Source organism: Ooceraea biroi, chromosome 10 (assembly GCF_003672135.1).
Source record: "Ooceraea biroi isolate clonal line C1 chromosome 10, Obir_v5.4, whole genome shotgun sequence".
In the NCBI taxonomy this organism is placed as follows: Eukaryota; Metazoa; Arthropoda; class Insecta; order Hymenoptera; family Formicidae; genus Ooceraea; species Ooceraea biroi.
In genome coordinates this window covers 8,576,953-8,592,518 of record NC_039515.1, presented here as the reverse complement: position 1 = coordinate 8,592,518, position 15,566 = coordinate 8,576,953, and the positions used below count along the sequence as shown (strand labels likewise).

The window sequence follows — 15,566 nt, the reverse complement described above, 5'->3', positions numbered from 1 at the left end:
ACGGGGACACGGCGGTTTCCGAAATGGGACATCCGTTCCTGGAACGGCGAAGGGATTGCGTAAGCGCCACGCGGTCCTCAGTGGGCCCGCCGGGGCCCTTGCGCGCCGGAGAATCAATTATTGGATCCGTATATCAATCTGATGGACGAAGAACGCGCGTCCCGCGCTCGCGGCGTCCTGCTGCGCCACGCATTTTCTTCCCTCTTGAGTCCCCCCCGGTCCTCCCGTGAGCTTCGTCCTCGTGAATGTGCAGGGAACGGCACGGTCGAGAGTGCGCGCACTCCGGAGAACGTACTCCCCGACACGCCAACGCCATATACAGCGGGGGACCGGTTTTCGCTGCGCTGCGCGCTCTCGCGAGGGCGAGAGAGAGCGTCTGCGTGACGTAGCGCGTAAATGTTGATTTTTCGAAGGGCCACGACTCTAACCCTCTCTTTTCTCTTCTCCACAGGGCGCTGACGAGGATGACAGCGCTTCCGTTACCCCGGTAAGTTCATCACCCACCGCAGATCGCGATTATTGCGCGCGCCAATCCGACGAGAGAGCGACGCTTATCCGGACGTAATTCCTCGTCCCGCTCGTGGACGGGGCCTCGGCCGGCTCCTGATAAATGCACGCCCGGATCGTGGCCGGGGATCTTAATTAAAATTCGCCCGCTCGCTTGCTCGCTCGCTCGCTCGATCGAACCGGATCGGCCCGCGTGATCTTCCGCGTGCCTGCCGATCGATCCCGGCGATTCCTTGCACCATTAGTCGCTAATAATCGCTGCGATTAATGTTTCCCTCAAGCAACTGGATGGGAAATCGCGGGAATGGCTGGTAAGAATGGCGCAAGGCGACTATCAGGCGTTGGCGAAGCTTGCGGCCGAGGAACCTCGTCTTGCCAGGCTGAAGGTAGGATCAGCACTCCTCTGTATTTATCTCTTCTCCCTTGTTCTACATGAAATTCACGAGATCTTGGAACACTCCGCGAATGTCTCGTGCTCGAGGGCACGTACGGCTCAACAACGAATACGGTATTACGCGACTAAGGTATCAGGAACTCGCGTCGTTCCGCTCAGTTGCGTTGACAGGTGCTTCCCGGGAGTTATCTCGTCCATCTTTCTCTCGGATATGGACAAATTTATGCAGACAAATTTATATTATCACGCTTTGTGCTCAGGACATTTCAGTATAGTCAGTACTCCGGTACTCCTGTGACCGAGAGAACGAAATGCAATCGTGTCACCGTACGAACCACCGTACAACGTAAGAAATATATGGTTCGTAGCGTCCGGCTGCTAAAATTTCTTCCTAGATCCGGCGTCGTTTATCGCGGGTCCCCTATTATCATCCGCGTATATATACACGCGCGGGACGCCGGACACCGTGCGCTATGGATCTCATTGAATTACGACCACGCCACTTTGGGTGATAATGACAAAGGTAGCGGGCGGGAGGTTCGGGAAATATAATTACGGTGTGGCTTACCGTATAGGCCCGGGGATCAGGCCGTTATTACACGCACGGCGGAACTTAACACCTGCGGCGTTGTAAATTCGCCGTTTTCGCGCGCCGCCATTGACAGGTCAATAAATCTAAGAGCCCCCGTGGCAATCAGGCGGCCGTTGTATATCCCGCGCTGGCGATATGTGGAGAGCGGATCAGGAGTGGCGGATGGTAGCGGATGGTTAAAGGGCCATTCACACCACTCGTATCGATCATAAATCGCCGGCCACTCCGAGTGCCACGGTTCGATCAGATACAACACTGCATCTTCGACTGTGCGCTGCCGAATTCAGGATCGCCCGAGGATGCGCCGTTCTTGATATATTAACCGCGATCTCATGATGATCCACGCGAGAACAAGATAATGAGACCATATTTTGAGAAATACGTAGATTCGACTACTTATTAATTTTGTAAATAACTCCGTATCTTTTGTAAATCGTTTTCTGTCTGAACGCTTTGAAGCAACCTTAATTCTCTCGCGCGTACGGCGCCAGGCGGACGAGAGGGTGAAGTGATCAAAAGGTGGGGACGTTGCACGGTGGTTGGAGACGGCCGGCGAAAGGGGTAGACCCGGGGCTCTCGACCGCACAGGGGCTGCGTGCTGAATTCATTCCGTTGGACAAGGTTGCCCCACACCCGCCACTGCCGGGCCACGTCGGCCTCATCCCTTGGGATAAATTGGCCGTACCCGCGTGTTTGCGGATAACATCGCCGCGATATACGTTCGCCTATGGCCGCTGCCGTGCGAACCTGACCGGCGCTCCCTTCCTCGCCCACCCCCTCGTGTCCCCGCCCACCCCTTTTTGCGACGTGTCTCGGACTCGCGGAAATTGGCGAGGAACCGTTCCGTTCCGCTTGTTCGTTTTTCCAGCCGGTTTTTTTTTTGTTACTTTTATTTATTTTTTTTTCATTTACGTTCGCGAATATATCCTCCACGAAACACGAACGATAAACTACGCGAATGGACCAATTTACGATACTCGAAAAGCGAACGGCAAAAACGCGGCGAGTCCGGGGGTTGGAAATTTTTCCAGTGGGGGACACTCGGCTCGATTAGCGCGAGGCGAGAATGTTCGGATCTTCGTGTCGCTCTCTGGCGCGAATTTCACTCCGTTATAAACACGTTGCACGGATATCGAGCAGACATTGCCCGAGACCGATTGTTCCCGACAGCGACTCTTCAACGGGTGGATATATAATAATCTATCATCGATGAATATGCAACAGTTTGAGCCGGGGGTGGATGCGAGGCAATATATAGGGAGCCGGAGAACGGGTGAAGTAAGCGATAGGGGGGTGTCGGTGCGGCGTCGAGAGAGAGAGAGGGAGAGAGAGAGAGGCAGGCACAGCGATGGGGACCGTCAGTAGGCATGCCAATTACTCTCCCGGTAATTAAATCAACACCGGAGCTAATCAACGTTACCCCCAGCGTATCTCCAGCCCCCGCGTGGAGTCCACGCTGGGATAAATAAGCCGGACAATTGCTCGATGTTCGACTAACGACTGACTGTCACTCGCGAGATTTCCATCGACGTGGCGAACGATCTGATGACCGCCAAATACTTGTAATCCTGAAGAGAAGCTCAAAACGGAAAACTTGAACTCTCAGGAGTTCAAGATGCTCGCCTTTTTGTTGCATTTAAGGAAGCAAAGGGGAACTTTGGACACTGTTACTCGAGCCTTTCATAATTCATCGTCCTCTGTGTAAATCTTCCGTGTGTAGTCTTCCCTTTCTCTTTAATTTTTATGACTCTTGCCGAGCCCATATTGTGGAGAACCGTTCGCTCGCGCGCACAGCCTACGTGATTCGTGCCCAAAGACGGCCATTGTATTCTGTGGGTCAGGTGTACGTCCTGTCTTCATCGGGTCGCCGCGCGCCCATTATACTTTATTAACGGACGCGTCTGGCATCGCGATGGATTCGCCTCCATGATCGTCGCGCGCGCGTTCCTCGGAAATGCAGGGTGAAGGGTGCATCGATTTGACGTGACGCGCGGCTGGCCTCCGTTCGACGCGGACCCTATTACGTTCATTACCATTACGGAGTCGCTGAGCTTCGACAGCTGCGACCGGCGTCGATTGTACGCGAGGATTCTATCTCTCTCGTTCGTCGTCGGCCACTTTGCTCTCCGTTTCCGTCAGAAACGATCGATCGTCTCCCCAGAATGCCGATTTTAAAGACCCCAGACATTGTATGAGATCGAAGATAGTCTCGGCTCGGGAGTTAAATAAATAAATATTTATAACGCACGTTACACACGTAGATTATTAATAGCGTGTTCACGGGCTACGACAACCCAGTAATAATTGAGTTCTGCGTCGCTCGCACATAAAAGCTGTTAGCGGCGATCGCACGGCAACATAATGTAGCGGCCGGTATTCGCGGGTTTGGCCTCCGTGTATTTATCTCGTGGTATCTCCCGGTTTAATAACGCCAGGCAATCAGGAGGTATAACTCCGTCCGTCCGTCCGTTCGTTCGTTCGTTCTTTCTGTACGGGCATTCGTACGGGGCTGCACCTTCACGGACTCGCCCGCTCATTCACTCGCGTTTCTCCCCGTGCCGATAAATAATAACCATTTGTATCGGATTCTAATTACTCGCTCTAAGCAAACAAATAAACGCCGGGAGATGAGACGCGCCGTGAGAGACGAGGCGGCCTTAATGTTATGGTGGCTGCGGGCTGATTTAAGGAGTGTGGGACCGCCCACCACGAAGATGTATCTTCCAGCAGAGTATCGGGTCCACCTGTTATGAGTGTTTCAACGCCACCGTGCGCCCTTCTCCCTTTTCCTTCGCCTTCGTTTTGCCTCGTCTCGCCACCGTTGCGTTACTCGCGTCGTCGTTCAGTGTCGATTGCGAGGTATCTCGACACCGACGCGGATTTGTCGACAATCTGTCGGAGCGATGCCGATATTCTCTCTCTCTCTCTTTCTTTCTCTCTCCCTTTCTCTCCTAAGGGAATCGAACTTCGTCAGGGAAAATAATAATTCGCGCATATACGTTCATACGTCCCGAGCGAGAATTGCCTGTGCGCGAGTCGTCGCAGCCGATAAATTACGCGAGTATCGCCCTAAGGACTGCTCCTTAAGTGGCACGGTATCCCTTCGCCGGGGGTACTGCTGCCCCGACGAAACGTGGGAAGGAATTCGCTTTCAGTGCGGCGAGGAGGCTGCGATCCTTTCTCGCGATGACGGCCGTGATCGATAAGAGGCAGCGCGAGAGGAGAAACGCGTTTTCGCTTAAAAGGTCCTCAAAAAAGCCCCGACGGTAGTTCGTTACCGGTGGGCTATTAGCGGGCGTAACGCACGTCGTAGGTGCGCTCAGGGACTAAGTAAACCCGGGCTAACAAGGAGGCGTATCCACCGACCACGAATGATCTACCGATCCGAAGTTGGCATCATTCCGTGTTCCCTCCGTGCTTATCTTCGTCCCTTCGTTCTCTCTGTCCCTTCCGTACGCCGGACCCTCTGCCCGTGCCCCGTGCCTCGTTCCCGCCGTATATATCCACGGGTCCTGCCTACCTATAGGCGAATATATTTACCTGCGCCTCCTACCTACGCCCCCGAATATTAACACTCTGATTTATGCGCGTAATTATCTCTAGTTATTTTCTTAGTATGGCTCCGTCGTGCTGTGCCCCACCGTACCTTGTCTTCGTAGCTGCCGGTGCTGCTGATGCGCAACAAATTAACCGTGCCTTCTTCCGCCTCTTCGCTAGTGCACCCTGCGTCCCACGAACCTTATTTTTCTCTCTCTCTCTCTTCCTTTCTTCCTTCTCTCTCTTGCTTTCGTTCAACGCTTTCGGTCTTCTCGACGCGGTATTTATAGGGATCTCGTTTAATTTTGTAATTGCATTCCCTTATTATTCGACGTATTATCCCATGCAAGCGGGTGCTACGAGCCAAGTCGCTACCAAGTCTGGGACAGAGCGAGAGAGCGATAGAGCGGTTGCACCTTCGTCCGCAACTCGGATTCGACTCGCGGGGATCATTTATTCTCGCGACGACTCACCAAACGACCTGTCCCGCCTCTCCACGGGTCGTGCGCGCTTTGAAGTACAGGGAGTATACGTGGCCGAGATATATTCTCGTTCGCCAGTTTAATGGTTACTATTAAATTTATCTCGCGTGTGTCAAAGATGCCACCGAGATGATTAAGGATCATTAGGCGATACCGGGAGATTACCTCCGGCGCGATCTCCCATCGTGAATGCATCTCGAGCTTATCAGATCGCGATATCGTGATACGTTCGCTCTTTGTGCGATCGCGTTGGCGTTTGCGCTTAACGCGCGACGAGTCAGAATTCATGATTCCGATCAAGTCGCAATCTTGCTTGAGAATCGCGCGTCCCGAAACGAGCTGCGCGGGGGGTGAAATCTCGTCTCGATCGGTGCAGGTAAAAACCGAAAAAAAATGGGATGGCAATTCGTCTGAGATGTTTCGAGACTGAGAATAGATTTTATGGGGCACAGTCGGGTCGGTCGAGGTGTCGGGGACCTGGGCGCCAGGACATCGTCATCTCGATGTGGAATCGTCTTGCACTGCATTAGTACTATTTTTATGAGCCCTCGTGCCCCGCCTGTTCTCTTTTTGACGCGCCGGAGTTCCACCGCAGATTCACTTCTCGCCCCATTGTGCGGAGCGATCCGTTCGCTCTTCAGAAACGACCGCCGGTCGGTTTTCGGTGGTTGCCCGTCGTTTGTTCCCCCTGTGGAAAAAGCGGAAGTCACAAAGCCAACCGGCCACAACATCATCGGTTGAGCGCCAGAACCAAGGGCTCTCACGTCGTTTTCACTAATTTACAACGGAATTGACCGTTGGCGGCGTTCGACCGTAATTCTTCTGTCTGCCGACGAAGAATCACGCTTCATCTACTTCTTTTACAATCTACGGAAATAACTGATCAAGCCGCGCGTCGCTGTAATTGTTTTTGCCTGTCGCCGATTACACGATCCCAGCGACCATCATCGCCGCTCGCCCCCCGATATTCGCCGATAAGAAGTGTCGCGAACCCGTTCCCGTCGACGAATTAGCCGGATTGATGCAGCCGATACGCCATATTAATATCGGCCGTTTCGCCGATAAGAGGATCGATCGTGCCTCCGATCCATCTCCGCGTCATCGTCGTCGTTATCGTCGTGGTCGTCGTTGTCGTTGTGTTGTCGTTGTCGTCGTCGTCGTCGTCGTCGTAGTCTCTAGCAATCCAGGGTACGCGGGATCAGGAATCAAGGCAGCGTATAAGCCGACACGCGATAAGCGAGCCTAATTTAAATATTCCTTGGATAATCCCGGCGCCGTTCACCGCTCCGTCGCTCTGCCGCTCGCGCGCGCGAACGCGAGCGCGAATAATGTCCGGTATACGTCGTGACAGGAGTGTCCTGCATACACTGCGTGATTAATGCCGCAGTACAGGTGTACCCGATACATTGTAACGCGTATATACGCTCTCCGCGTCCGAGGGCCCGGCACGCACACGGCACGCCGGGGCCGCCGCGGTCCGCATTCGCGCATAATTTTACCGCGCCTTGAGCGAGGTCCCGAGAAATTATGCGCGTAATAACGAGGAACGACGAAACGTCGGCCGCTCGGTATCTCCTCGCGAAATCGTTCGTGACGTGCGCTCGTCGATCGTGCGCCGGTGCCCGGTGGTGGTGCCCCGGCGCACCCGAGCGAGCGAGCGAGCGAGCGAACGACGAGCGGGTACGAAGAAGAGGAGCGGAAGACGGCCCCTGAGCCCCCCGGTTCCACCGGGAGGATGTACCCCGCGCTTCTCTCGCGTCATACACATCCGCGCGCTCCTCGACGAGTTCTCTCTTCTCTCCATGTCCTCCCCTTGTCCTGTCCCGCTGCTTGTTCGCGCTGCGCGCCGCTAATTAGCTTCAAGACCGATGGCTATCTGTCCAGCCACATGTCCTTAAAGTGGCGAGCCCAAACATCCGGTACGTCTTTTCCGTTCGGAATTCGAGTCCTTCCACCGATTCTTGACAACGACGACGATGATGATGACATGCGCTCGCCGCTGCGTTCTTCCCAGCCGGCTCCTTCACTTATAAACGACTTGATTAGCCTGACGAATATGCGTTCAGTATTATTGATCTTGATGAGATACGCGAAACTCTCGATGCAATTAAACGATTAATTATGTTTCATTTTCGTACATTCCTCATGCAAGCATTTCTCTGCGGCCTGGTTACACCCGACGTTCGTGTCTGCTTTTTCATGATCAACTCGGGGAGTAAAACTCCGCTTTGGTGTTTGCCGACGGTTTTCTACCTGAGGATCATGGATACTCACGAAGGAGGAAGGGGTAGGAGGTGTCATTCAACCGCTTCCGTTATTACACATGCGCTATCGCCTCGTGGTATCTATACGGACGGTGATAATCTAATAAACATAAACTCTTTAGTTGCATTGCGACACACAAAGAATGTCTATCTGATACACGGCGTAATGACACAGACTTAATGCAGCGTATATGATTAATGGCGTACCACATACGAGCGCGGTGTACATTTAAGAGGAGCGTATATACGTATAATTAAACAGCGTTTTATACGTGTAAGCGTTTTATCGCTACACACATCGCAGGTGCATTGCGAGAATATAAACGCGCCTCCGACTTTGATTTCGTTACGAGCTCATACATCATCGCCGTGGTGGTTGGCGCGCGGATCGAAACGCCGCGGAATCATTAGCCCACCGCTCTTCTCCTCCTCCTCCTCCTCCTCTCCGTCGTTCGGTCACCTCATTGAATTTGGAGCCTTGCCTAGAATTAATCTGCATGAAATCGCCGCAATGGCGGCGCCGCGCCGCTTTCGAATCGACCGCGCTGTTACACGCTCCGGGAGGAGAGATCATAGCAATATCGAAATACAAACCGCGATATGCACGCACGCACACGCTCACGCTCACGTACACGTACACGTTGTCGTGCAATTAGCGAGTGGAGAGCTCATTATGGAGATTCCTCGCGTAACTAAATACTTAATACAGGTCTCCCTATCTATCTCGCACTCTTTATCTTTATCTCTCTCTTGCTCTTTCTCTCCTTCTGAGGCCTGACGCGTTCTTTCTTCTCTCTCTTACTGCTCTCTTGAATTCGTAAAGAGCCACGATGTGTTTCCTAGAGGCGGACAACCCGCATATAATGACAGTTGCTAAGAGTGGTGCTCCCGGCGTTTCTGTAAACGCGCGCAACACATACGCACGCACGCACGTACCCACACACACATGCACGGACACGCACGCATGTCTCCTCCGCGCGCGTGTGTGAGAACCTGCCGCTCTAAACGCGTCGGACGATCGCGTGTCGATCTACGCCGAGATATTTGTTACTTTACTAGTTGTATCACGTTTTGCGCGTGGAAAACAAAGCCATTGTTTGTGGCCCGTACACGCCACGGCCGTCTGAGGCGACCGGCGCGTTTCACGGCGATCGAGGATGCGAAGCGCCCTGTCGAAAACCTCGTCGATCTCCCCCGCGTTCTTACGATCGCAGTTCACGTTTCACGTCAAATCCGCGTGGCGTTTCTCGGTGTTCCCCCGACTTCAACGACCTGATTCCGCGCGGCGGCAAGGCGCGGTATTTCTCCCCAGTGTCCTCTCCGGCAACGGAATCTCGAACAAGCGCGTTTTAGCCATTAGCGCTGGCAAATTTGGCTGCTTGCAGTTTCAAGTCTGGCTCCACCTTAGTGCCTTCCGGTGTACCGCGAATTTTCGAGGATCAAGCCCGTGTCGCGCGGACTCGCGGAACTTCTTTATATCCTCCCACGCACTCTTAGTTAGTGTCTTCTTTATTTCTTCTGCTTTTTTTGCAATCTTTTTTCTACCTTTTCCTGTGGCGGTGGGTCGTATTCTGCGCTTCGCTGGCGCGGGGGAGTGGCGACGATGGCGATGGCGGCAGGATCTGATGAATCCGCGGGACGCCGTTGATATTTCAGTGTCAGGGTCGGCGGTTTTTGTCATTTGTACGCGGCGAGCCTCAGAACGCGCGCACCGTGTACACCGCGTTGCTAAGCTAAATCGAGTTTAGACTCTAATTACACGACGACGACGACGATAGCAGACGTGCTAGTCGACCAGTACGGATGTCTATGCACGTTCGAGAAACACACCGAATATTGAAATATCAAATGTGAAGAGTTTAACATTATTCTTTCGGTTTACAAAACATGTAGCTGAAGAAGCGCAAACGGATAATGAAATCGCACGCCCTGCATCTTGAAAATTGACGACTCAATTGCTCCATAAGTCCAATCTGTAAAGATTCCAAGGAGAGTAGAAACTAACTCAAAGCCTCTCCGAGAATCTAGTCGAGGAAGGGTGCGTGGATGCACCGGGTGCATCTGCCTGTGTGTGCGCGCATACATACGCGAGGGGGAGAGCATGAGCTGCGCGTATCGTGTCACGCCGCACAGATAAGGATCCAGGTTTCGTTTTAATGCGACTACGAATGCTCGTTAACGACCGCGCTCGTGGTCCGTCGCCTCGGCTATTATATTCACATGTATGTACATGTGCACGCACGCATACGTGCGTCCACCGTAGTTTCGCGCCAAGTCGACAGCTACGCAGACCAGACCCCTCCCACGCAGACCGGACACTTCCTTCGGAATCACTGTTATGAAACCCTCGAAACCCTCGAATTAAACGGCACCCTCTTAATCTTCTTGCCTCTCGTTCTCGTTCCCTCTTCTACCTGCGCTATCTCGCAAGACGGCGTTAACGACGCCAACAACGCCGACTGTCCGATCCGCTTGATATTCAACTTGATGTTGCAAACAAATAGTTCCTCCTTAGCCGTTCGCTCGTGGATTCCGCTCCGATTTTCCTGGTCAGATGACTCCTATGTTTTGATACGGTCACCGGTGACCGTTGTGGTAAATCTTAATATTTATCTAATTAGCGCGGAAAGTCACCTTAATTACGCGTAGTAGTGAATGCATTAACGCAAAGTGATATAACTTGATCGGAAGTACGATTGGAACGTCGTCCTACTGGTGTAGGAATAACGATAACACGGTACGGATTGCTGCAAGGTGGAGTAAAATATCATCCCGCGCGTCGTTATTCCGCGGAATGGAAATATTAATTAGCTGCACAGCGGGTTTCCGCCGGGTTTCTAATTGCCCTGACGTATGCGCTACCATCACGAGATCGGAAACGAATGGTCCACGCGTGCCCATCTCTCTCTGTTTCCCCCTATCCCGTTCTCTCTCTCTTTCTCTCTCTCTCTGAAAGATACAGAAAAACGCGACCTAAGTGGGCTCGGCGAAGATTAGCCGATCGCTATCGGCTCGGTTGTCTTAGCTTAACGAGGCTGCTATAGTCCGGCCTATCCCGAACCGTTTCTCCCGTTTTGCTTCGACTTGACTCGCCCTCTTCCGCTTCTTGAGTTCTCTCTTTCTCCCTTTTTCGAGCGGTGATCGCGCAGGTACAAGAGTACGGTATTTCACGATATATACCGCTAGATATGAATAATGAATCCGCTCTCGTTTTTGCGTCGTTATACAGGGATTTACGTCTCGAGGGTCGAAAACGCGGCGACGCTGTCGTAAATCTCTTGCCGAGACTCGGCCGTCGTTAATTTGTAAGCGACGTCAACGTACGCGTCGGAGAAAGCTTCAGATTAGAGAGCAAGGAAATTACTATATCCAGCGCGCGGACGTCATACTCGAACTAATTGCAAATCGTCTCACAATCAGATAAAAGAAAAAAGAATTTGTGTTTGCTACATGGAACGTGTCCGACGTTCAATTTCCGACTGATATCTGTGGATAGTTTCAAGTGCATACATGATAAATAGATGTACGATGTACGATTTAATGAATAAATTCTAATGCAAGGTTTAAAAGCTGTTGGGCTTTTTCCCCCAAATTTCACGAAAAACATTGTGCATTTACAGCTGAAACAAAAGCGCAATGGGCTCTTTCCACTTGAGAGCCACGTACATTCATGTGGCGGACACGCGGAGCACTTCCGCTTCCGGTAAATCATGACGTATATAAAAATATATACGCCGCGGTTAATGAGAGAGAATTTTCAAAGCACCGAGTCCGCGAAAAAAAACCGAGAAGGGAAGCCAGAAAAATTCCGCAGCGCTCGCGCGCAACAGTTCCTCGGAAATTTACTGCTAATATTTTTTCGCTTCACGGACGCATTAGAGCTGAAACACACGGAATATATAGCTCCGTACCGACTTTCGGGAAATTTATTGGTTCTTTCCTGTCCTTCTCTCAGATTGCGCACACTGTGTCGCAGCGAGAACGCAGGCCTGGCGCCACTCGGGTACCGCAGGGCCGTCGTTAAGCGATCGTTAAGACGAGATCGTATCTCCTTTGAAACCTTTCAGACCGAGGGCGCCTACCCCCTCGCACAGGTTTCGATTTCACGAAATTTTCTCAGCGATTTACGCAAAACGTGGGGTGGGCGCTCTCACGCACAAGAAATTATATCTCATTTTCCAGGAAAAATGCGTCCTTCTCCGCTCGTCCGGAAAGATTTCCGATCTAGCCTGCAAATTCCTCCCTTCTTCTTTTCTGTTTCTCTGTATTTTATAATTATACGGATATTTTATAATTATAGCTCATAATTTGCGGGTATCCCGATACCGTTTAAGAAAAGTCGAAACACGTGCCCGAGGGACGGATAAATAATGATTAATTAATATCGTCGTGCGTTGCGAATTCCACACCGCTTGCGGTCACGAGGGAGAACGGGCCATCGCGATGCGCGGGGTCGTTACTCCCCGTAACGAATTGTTCATTTAATTTCGCTGAACATTTTCGGCGCCGCGATGGGGCTCTCGGTTGTAAGCCCAGACAGCGCGTTCCAATAAATCGAGAGCGAAGCGCGGAAGGGGAAAACAGAGGAAAAAAATTGCGCTCGAGTTTCCTTTCGCGCGGGAAATATTATTCGGCACTGGTGGCGGACGAAGAACGACGGAAGAGCCGGTCAACAGGCCGGGTTTACGCAGTTTTACGTTTTTTCGAGATGCTATCTGGTTTCCAAATTTTTATGACCAGGCCAAGTATAAATCAGGAAAGGAAAACAGTCGTGGGCAGAGACAGCGACGTTTATTACATTCAGCTCAGCGATCGCTTCCTCTTCTTTAGTGGTGGAGAATGGCGGTGGTCGCGCGACGCGATTTCCGCGCGCGCCTAGCGACAAGAATAAGGCGAATTTTTAATTGGCGACCGGAAGCGATCGGAGGATGCACTAAAATATTTGTAATGGAACTCTCGCGTCGGATTTAATCGGGGTACCGAGCTCTGCTCCTCGGGCGGACGGCCCGCTTTTATAATCCCGCGATCGATCGGTCACTAGCGATATTTTCCGTCGGAAATATTTTAACGAGAGCGATGTCGGGCCTGGAATTATATCTGTTTGCGCCGGGCCGCCACCCCCCGGTGGATTTCGGGGGAGTTACGAAAAATATCAATTAAACATAAAAGCGCCGGGCCGTGTCATCCGATAATGGTGGAGATCGGTTGCCCCGGGGGCGCGGAGTAATTGGGATGAAGGCGGGCGGGAGGACCGGGAGGGTAGACGAGGGAGAGAAGGACAGAGGGCGGGAAGGGAGGCAGAAAGGGATTTCGGAGAAAACAATACTGCAAATATTACAAAGCAAATTGCAGCCATGACTTATCGTATCTATCGTATAATTGGCGCGCGTGTCAACCCAACGACCCCTCTTCTCTCTTCGCATGCAATTTTGAATCTACTACAATGTTTGCCGTCGCGTATAATGACAGCTTGCAATTTGTTGAAGCTGCATCATCGGCCTTTGCAAATTGCGATTAAACGTATCAGAAGCGAAGAGGAAAAAAGAAACGAAGGTCATGCCTCACGTACGTACGACGTACGACCGTGTCTCGATTCTGTCCGTTTGGAGAAACGCTTGTGTTATTTTCCCGGTACATCTACGCGGTAAAGTGAACGATACGCATGTAAATAGCTGCCCAGACTCGTTCGCGCAATTTCTCATGAGAAAAAAAAAGATATAATTTTCCTTCCGTAAACTCTCCTCAATCACTTCGACACACAGCAACCCCCTGGTTCATTTGTTTGGCCGCTGATTCGTTCGCCCTCGGGGGGGTTTCACGGGCTCGCGGATGATGACGCGCGCGCGGTGCGGGGTTGCAGGAGGAAGAGAAGAGAAGAAGAGAGGAGGAGAGGCAGAGCAGCGCAGCTGGAACCGAACAGTTCTCCCGGCCCGTGATTCCAGCAGGTTCATTAGCGCTCCTGTCCTTTGATTAATGGCCGCCCGAGGATATCATTCGCCACCGGTTTTCTTACAGATCATTTCACCGTCACCTATCTAGATGGTCGTTAAGATGGATCCTCCTACGATTCGCTCGGCCGTGCCGAGATGGACTCGCGCGCGAAATCGCGTCCGTCTCTCACCACGACGTTTCCCATTACGGATTTACGCCGAGTTATCGGCCAGCGCGCGCCCTCGTCGATGCTATCATCGCTTGTCATCGCATTACTCTGACTTCACGATTTTAATATCGGGGCCCCCGGTCCCGGCCGTGCCCCGAGCGGCTGTTATTAATTTCGTGGGAGTGGCCGGCGTAATTGGGGTAATTTAACATACCGTGCTATCGATACACGACGGCCCCAAGTTATCCTGGCTGCTGCCGTTGCTGCTGTTGCTGCGAGTAACGCGATACATTCTTCTGCGCCGGAAAATCGACATTCATAAAGGCAGATTATTGAACGATCAGATACAGGATTTCAACATTTACGTCGGTACGAGATTCAGCGTTTAATTCAGCAACCGTCGAATTAAACGAGGATAAACGAAGAAGGAGAAAGAAAGACGGTTTTCTGAAACGAATATTCGACTCTCCGTACGTTTATCCATTCGATTAAGTATCTTGTCGCGGGGAGGGGGCGCAATCGCGAAATCTCCTTCACCGATGAGCGAGATACCTCGATAGCAAGAGATGTTCCATTCTCTCCGACACCAGCTGCGACGCGTATTCCCGGAGAGTTATCGATTATTCTTCGCGGCCTGCGGAATTATTCATGAGATCTTTCGAACTCCAGAAGACGTACCGCGTGTCCCCTTTCGGCGACGTCGATATGAAGAGCAGCAGTCGGAATTGTCGCGTCCCTCGAACGGTCATGGAGATATTATACTTTACGCGTCTCCGCTCGGCGCCCGGACGTGCCGGGTTAATTCATTCATCCGGTGAGACAATGCCGGATCGCTTACATCGTGACTCGGCCGTTTATTAATGATCCACCGGGAGACGTTATTGCACCACTAATGGCTCTTTCGGATTCCAGTTCCCGCAGGGTCGGCTTTCGACGTCTTCCACGCGCGACGCGAGAAATTCGACGGATACGCACGAGGAATTTCGGTTATGTTACTTGATTTTAAGACGATCTTCTCGATTTTTTCTTCTTCATTTTTGGTAATGATATTTTTTGCGGTCGTAACAGCTAAAGTGGAGGCTAATATGGAGTCCCATCCATTAGCCGTGCGATTGTCTCGAGAAGACCGGCCCTGGGTGACCCGCGTCGCGGGCACGGAGCCGCGGCGACGCTCACGACTTGTACCGACCCGGAATAAGGGCTGCAAGAGGAGGGTAAAGGCGGAGGATAAAAAGGAAAGAATGGCGCCCACGCGTTATGCTAACACTCGCGCCGCCGACACGGGCTGGGTGGTCCTGCTCCGCTCCACCTACTCACCCTGCGACCCCCCTCGCGGTACGTCGCCCTCGTTGCCTGGATGAGCATACGAATGCGACTAATTTCATCGATCGGAGACCCCCGAATGATCCTAACGACCAATAATCGGCCGACGTCTCAAAGGTACGACCCGCTCGTCCCGGAGCAGAATATCACGCAGACGCAACCGTGATTTCCTCTGTTGACTCCCCCCCTTTTTTTAGACGCTCTTTAAAAATTGTAATCCTCTCCTGGCACGAGCGATGCTCGTCGTTTCCTCTGGTCCCGGTTCGGGCCGGATGTGGCCCACGAAAGTAAGCGCATTACGCGGACAATCGTCCGTTTGTTTGGTAATCCATCGACTGCTGCTTTAATCCTGTTTGTTTTTTGTCGA

The 15,566-nt window shown here is 52.1% G+C and overlaps 1 protein-coding gene across 1 annotated transcript in view; it reads left to right on the top strand.

The window, feature by feature from the left end:
• LOC105283705 (ankyrin repeat domain-containing protein SOWAHB) overlaps positions 1 to 15,566 on the top strand; it is a 98,303-nt gene that overhangs the window by 14,608 nt on the left and 68,129 nt on the right. The window contains exons 5-6 of the mRNA XM_011346688.3: positions 452 to 487; positions 789 to 893. Coding sequence (XP_011344990.1) covers positions 452 to 487; positions 789 to 893 — 141 coding nt within the window. The remainder of the gene's footprint in view (positions 1 to 451; positions 488 to 788; positions 894 to 15,566) is intronic.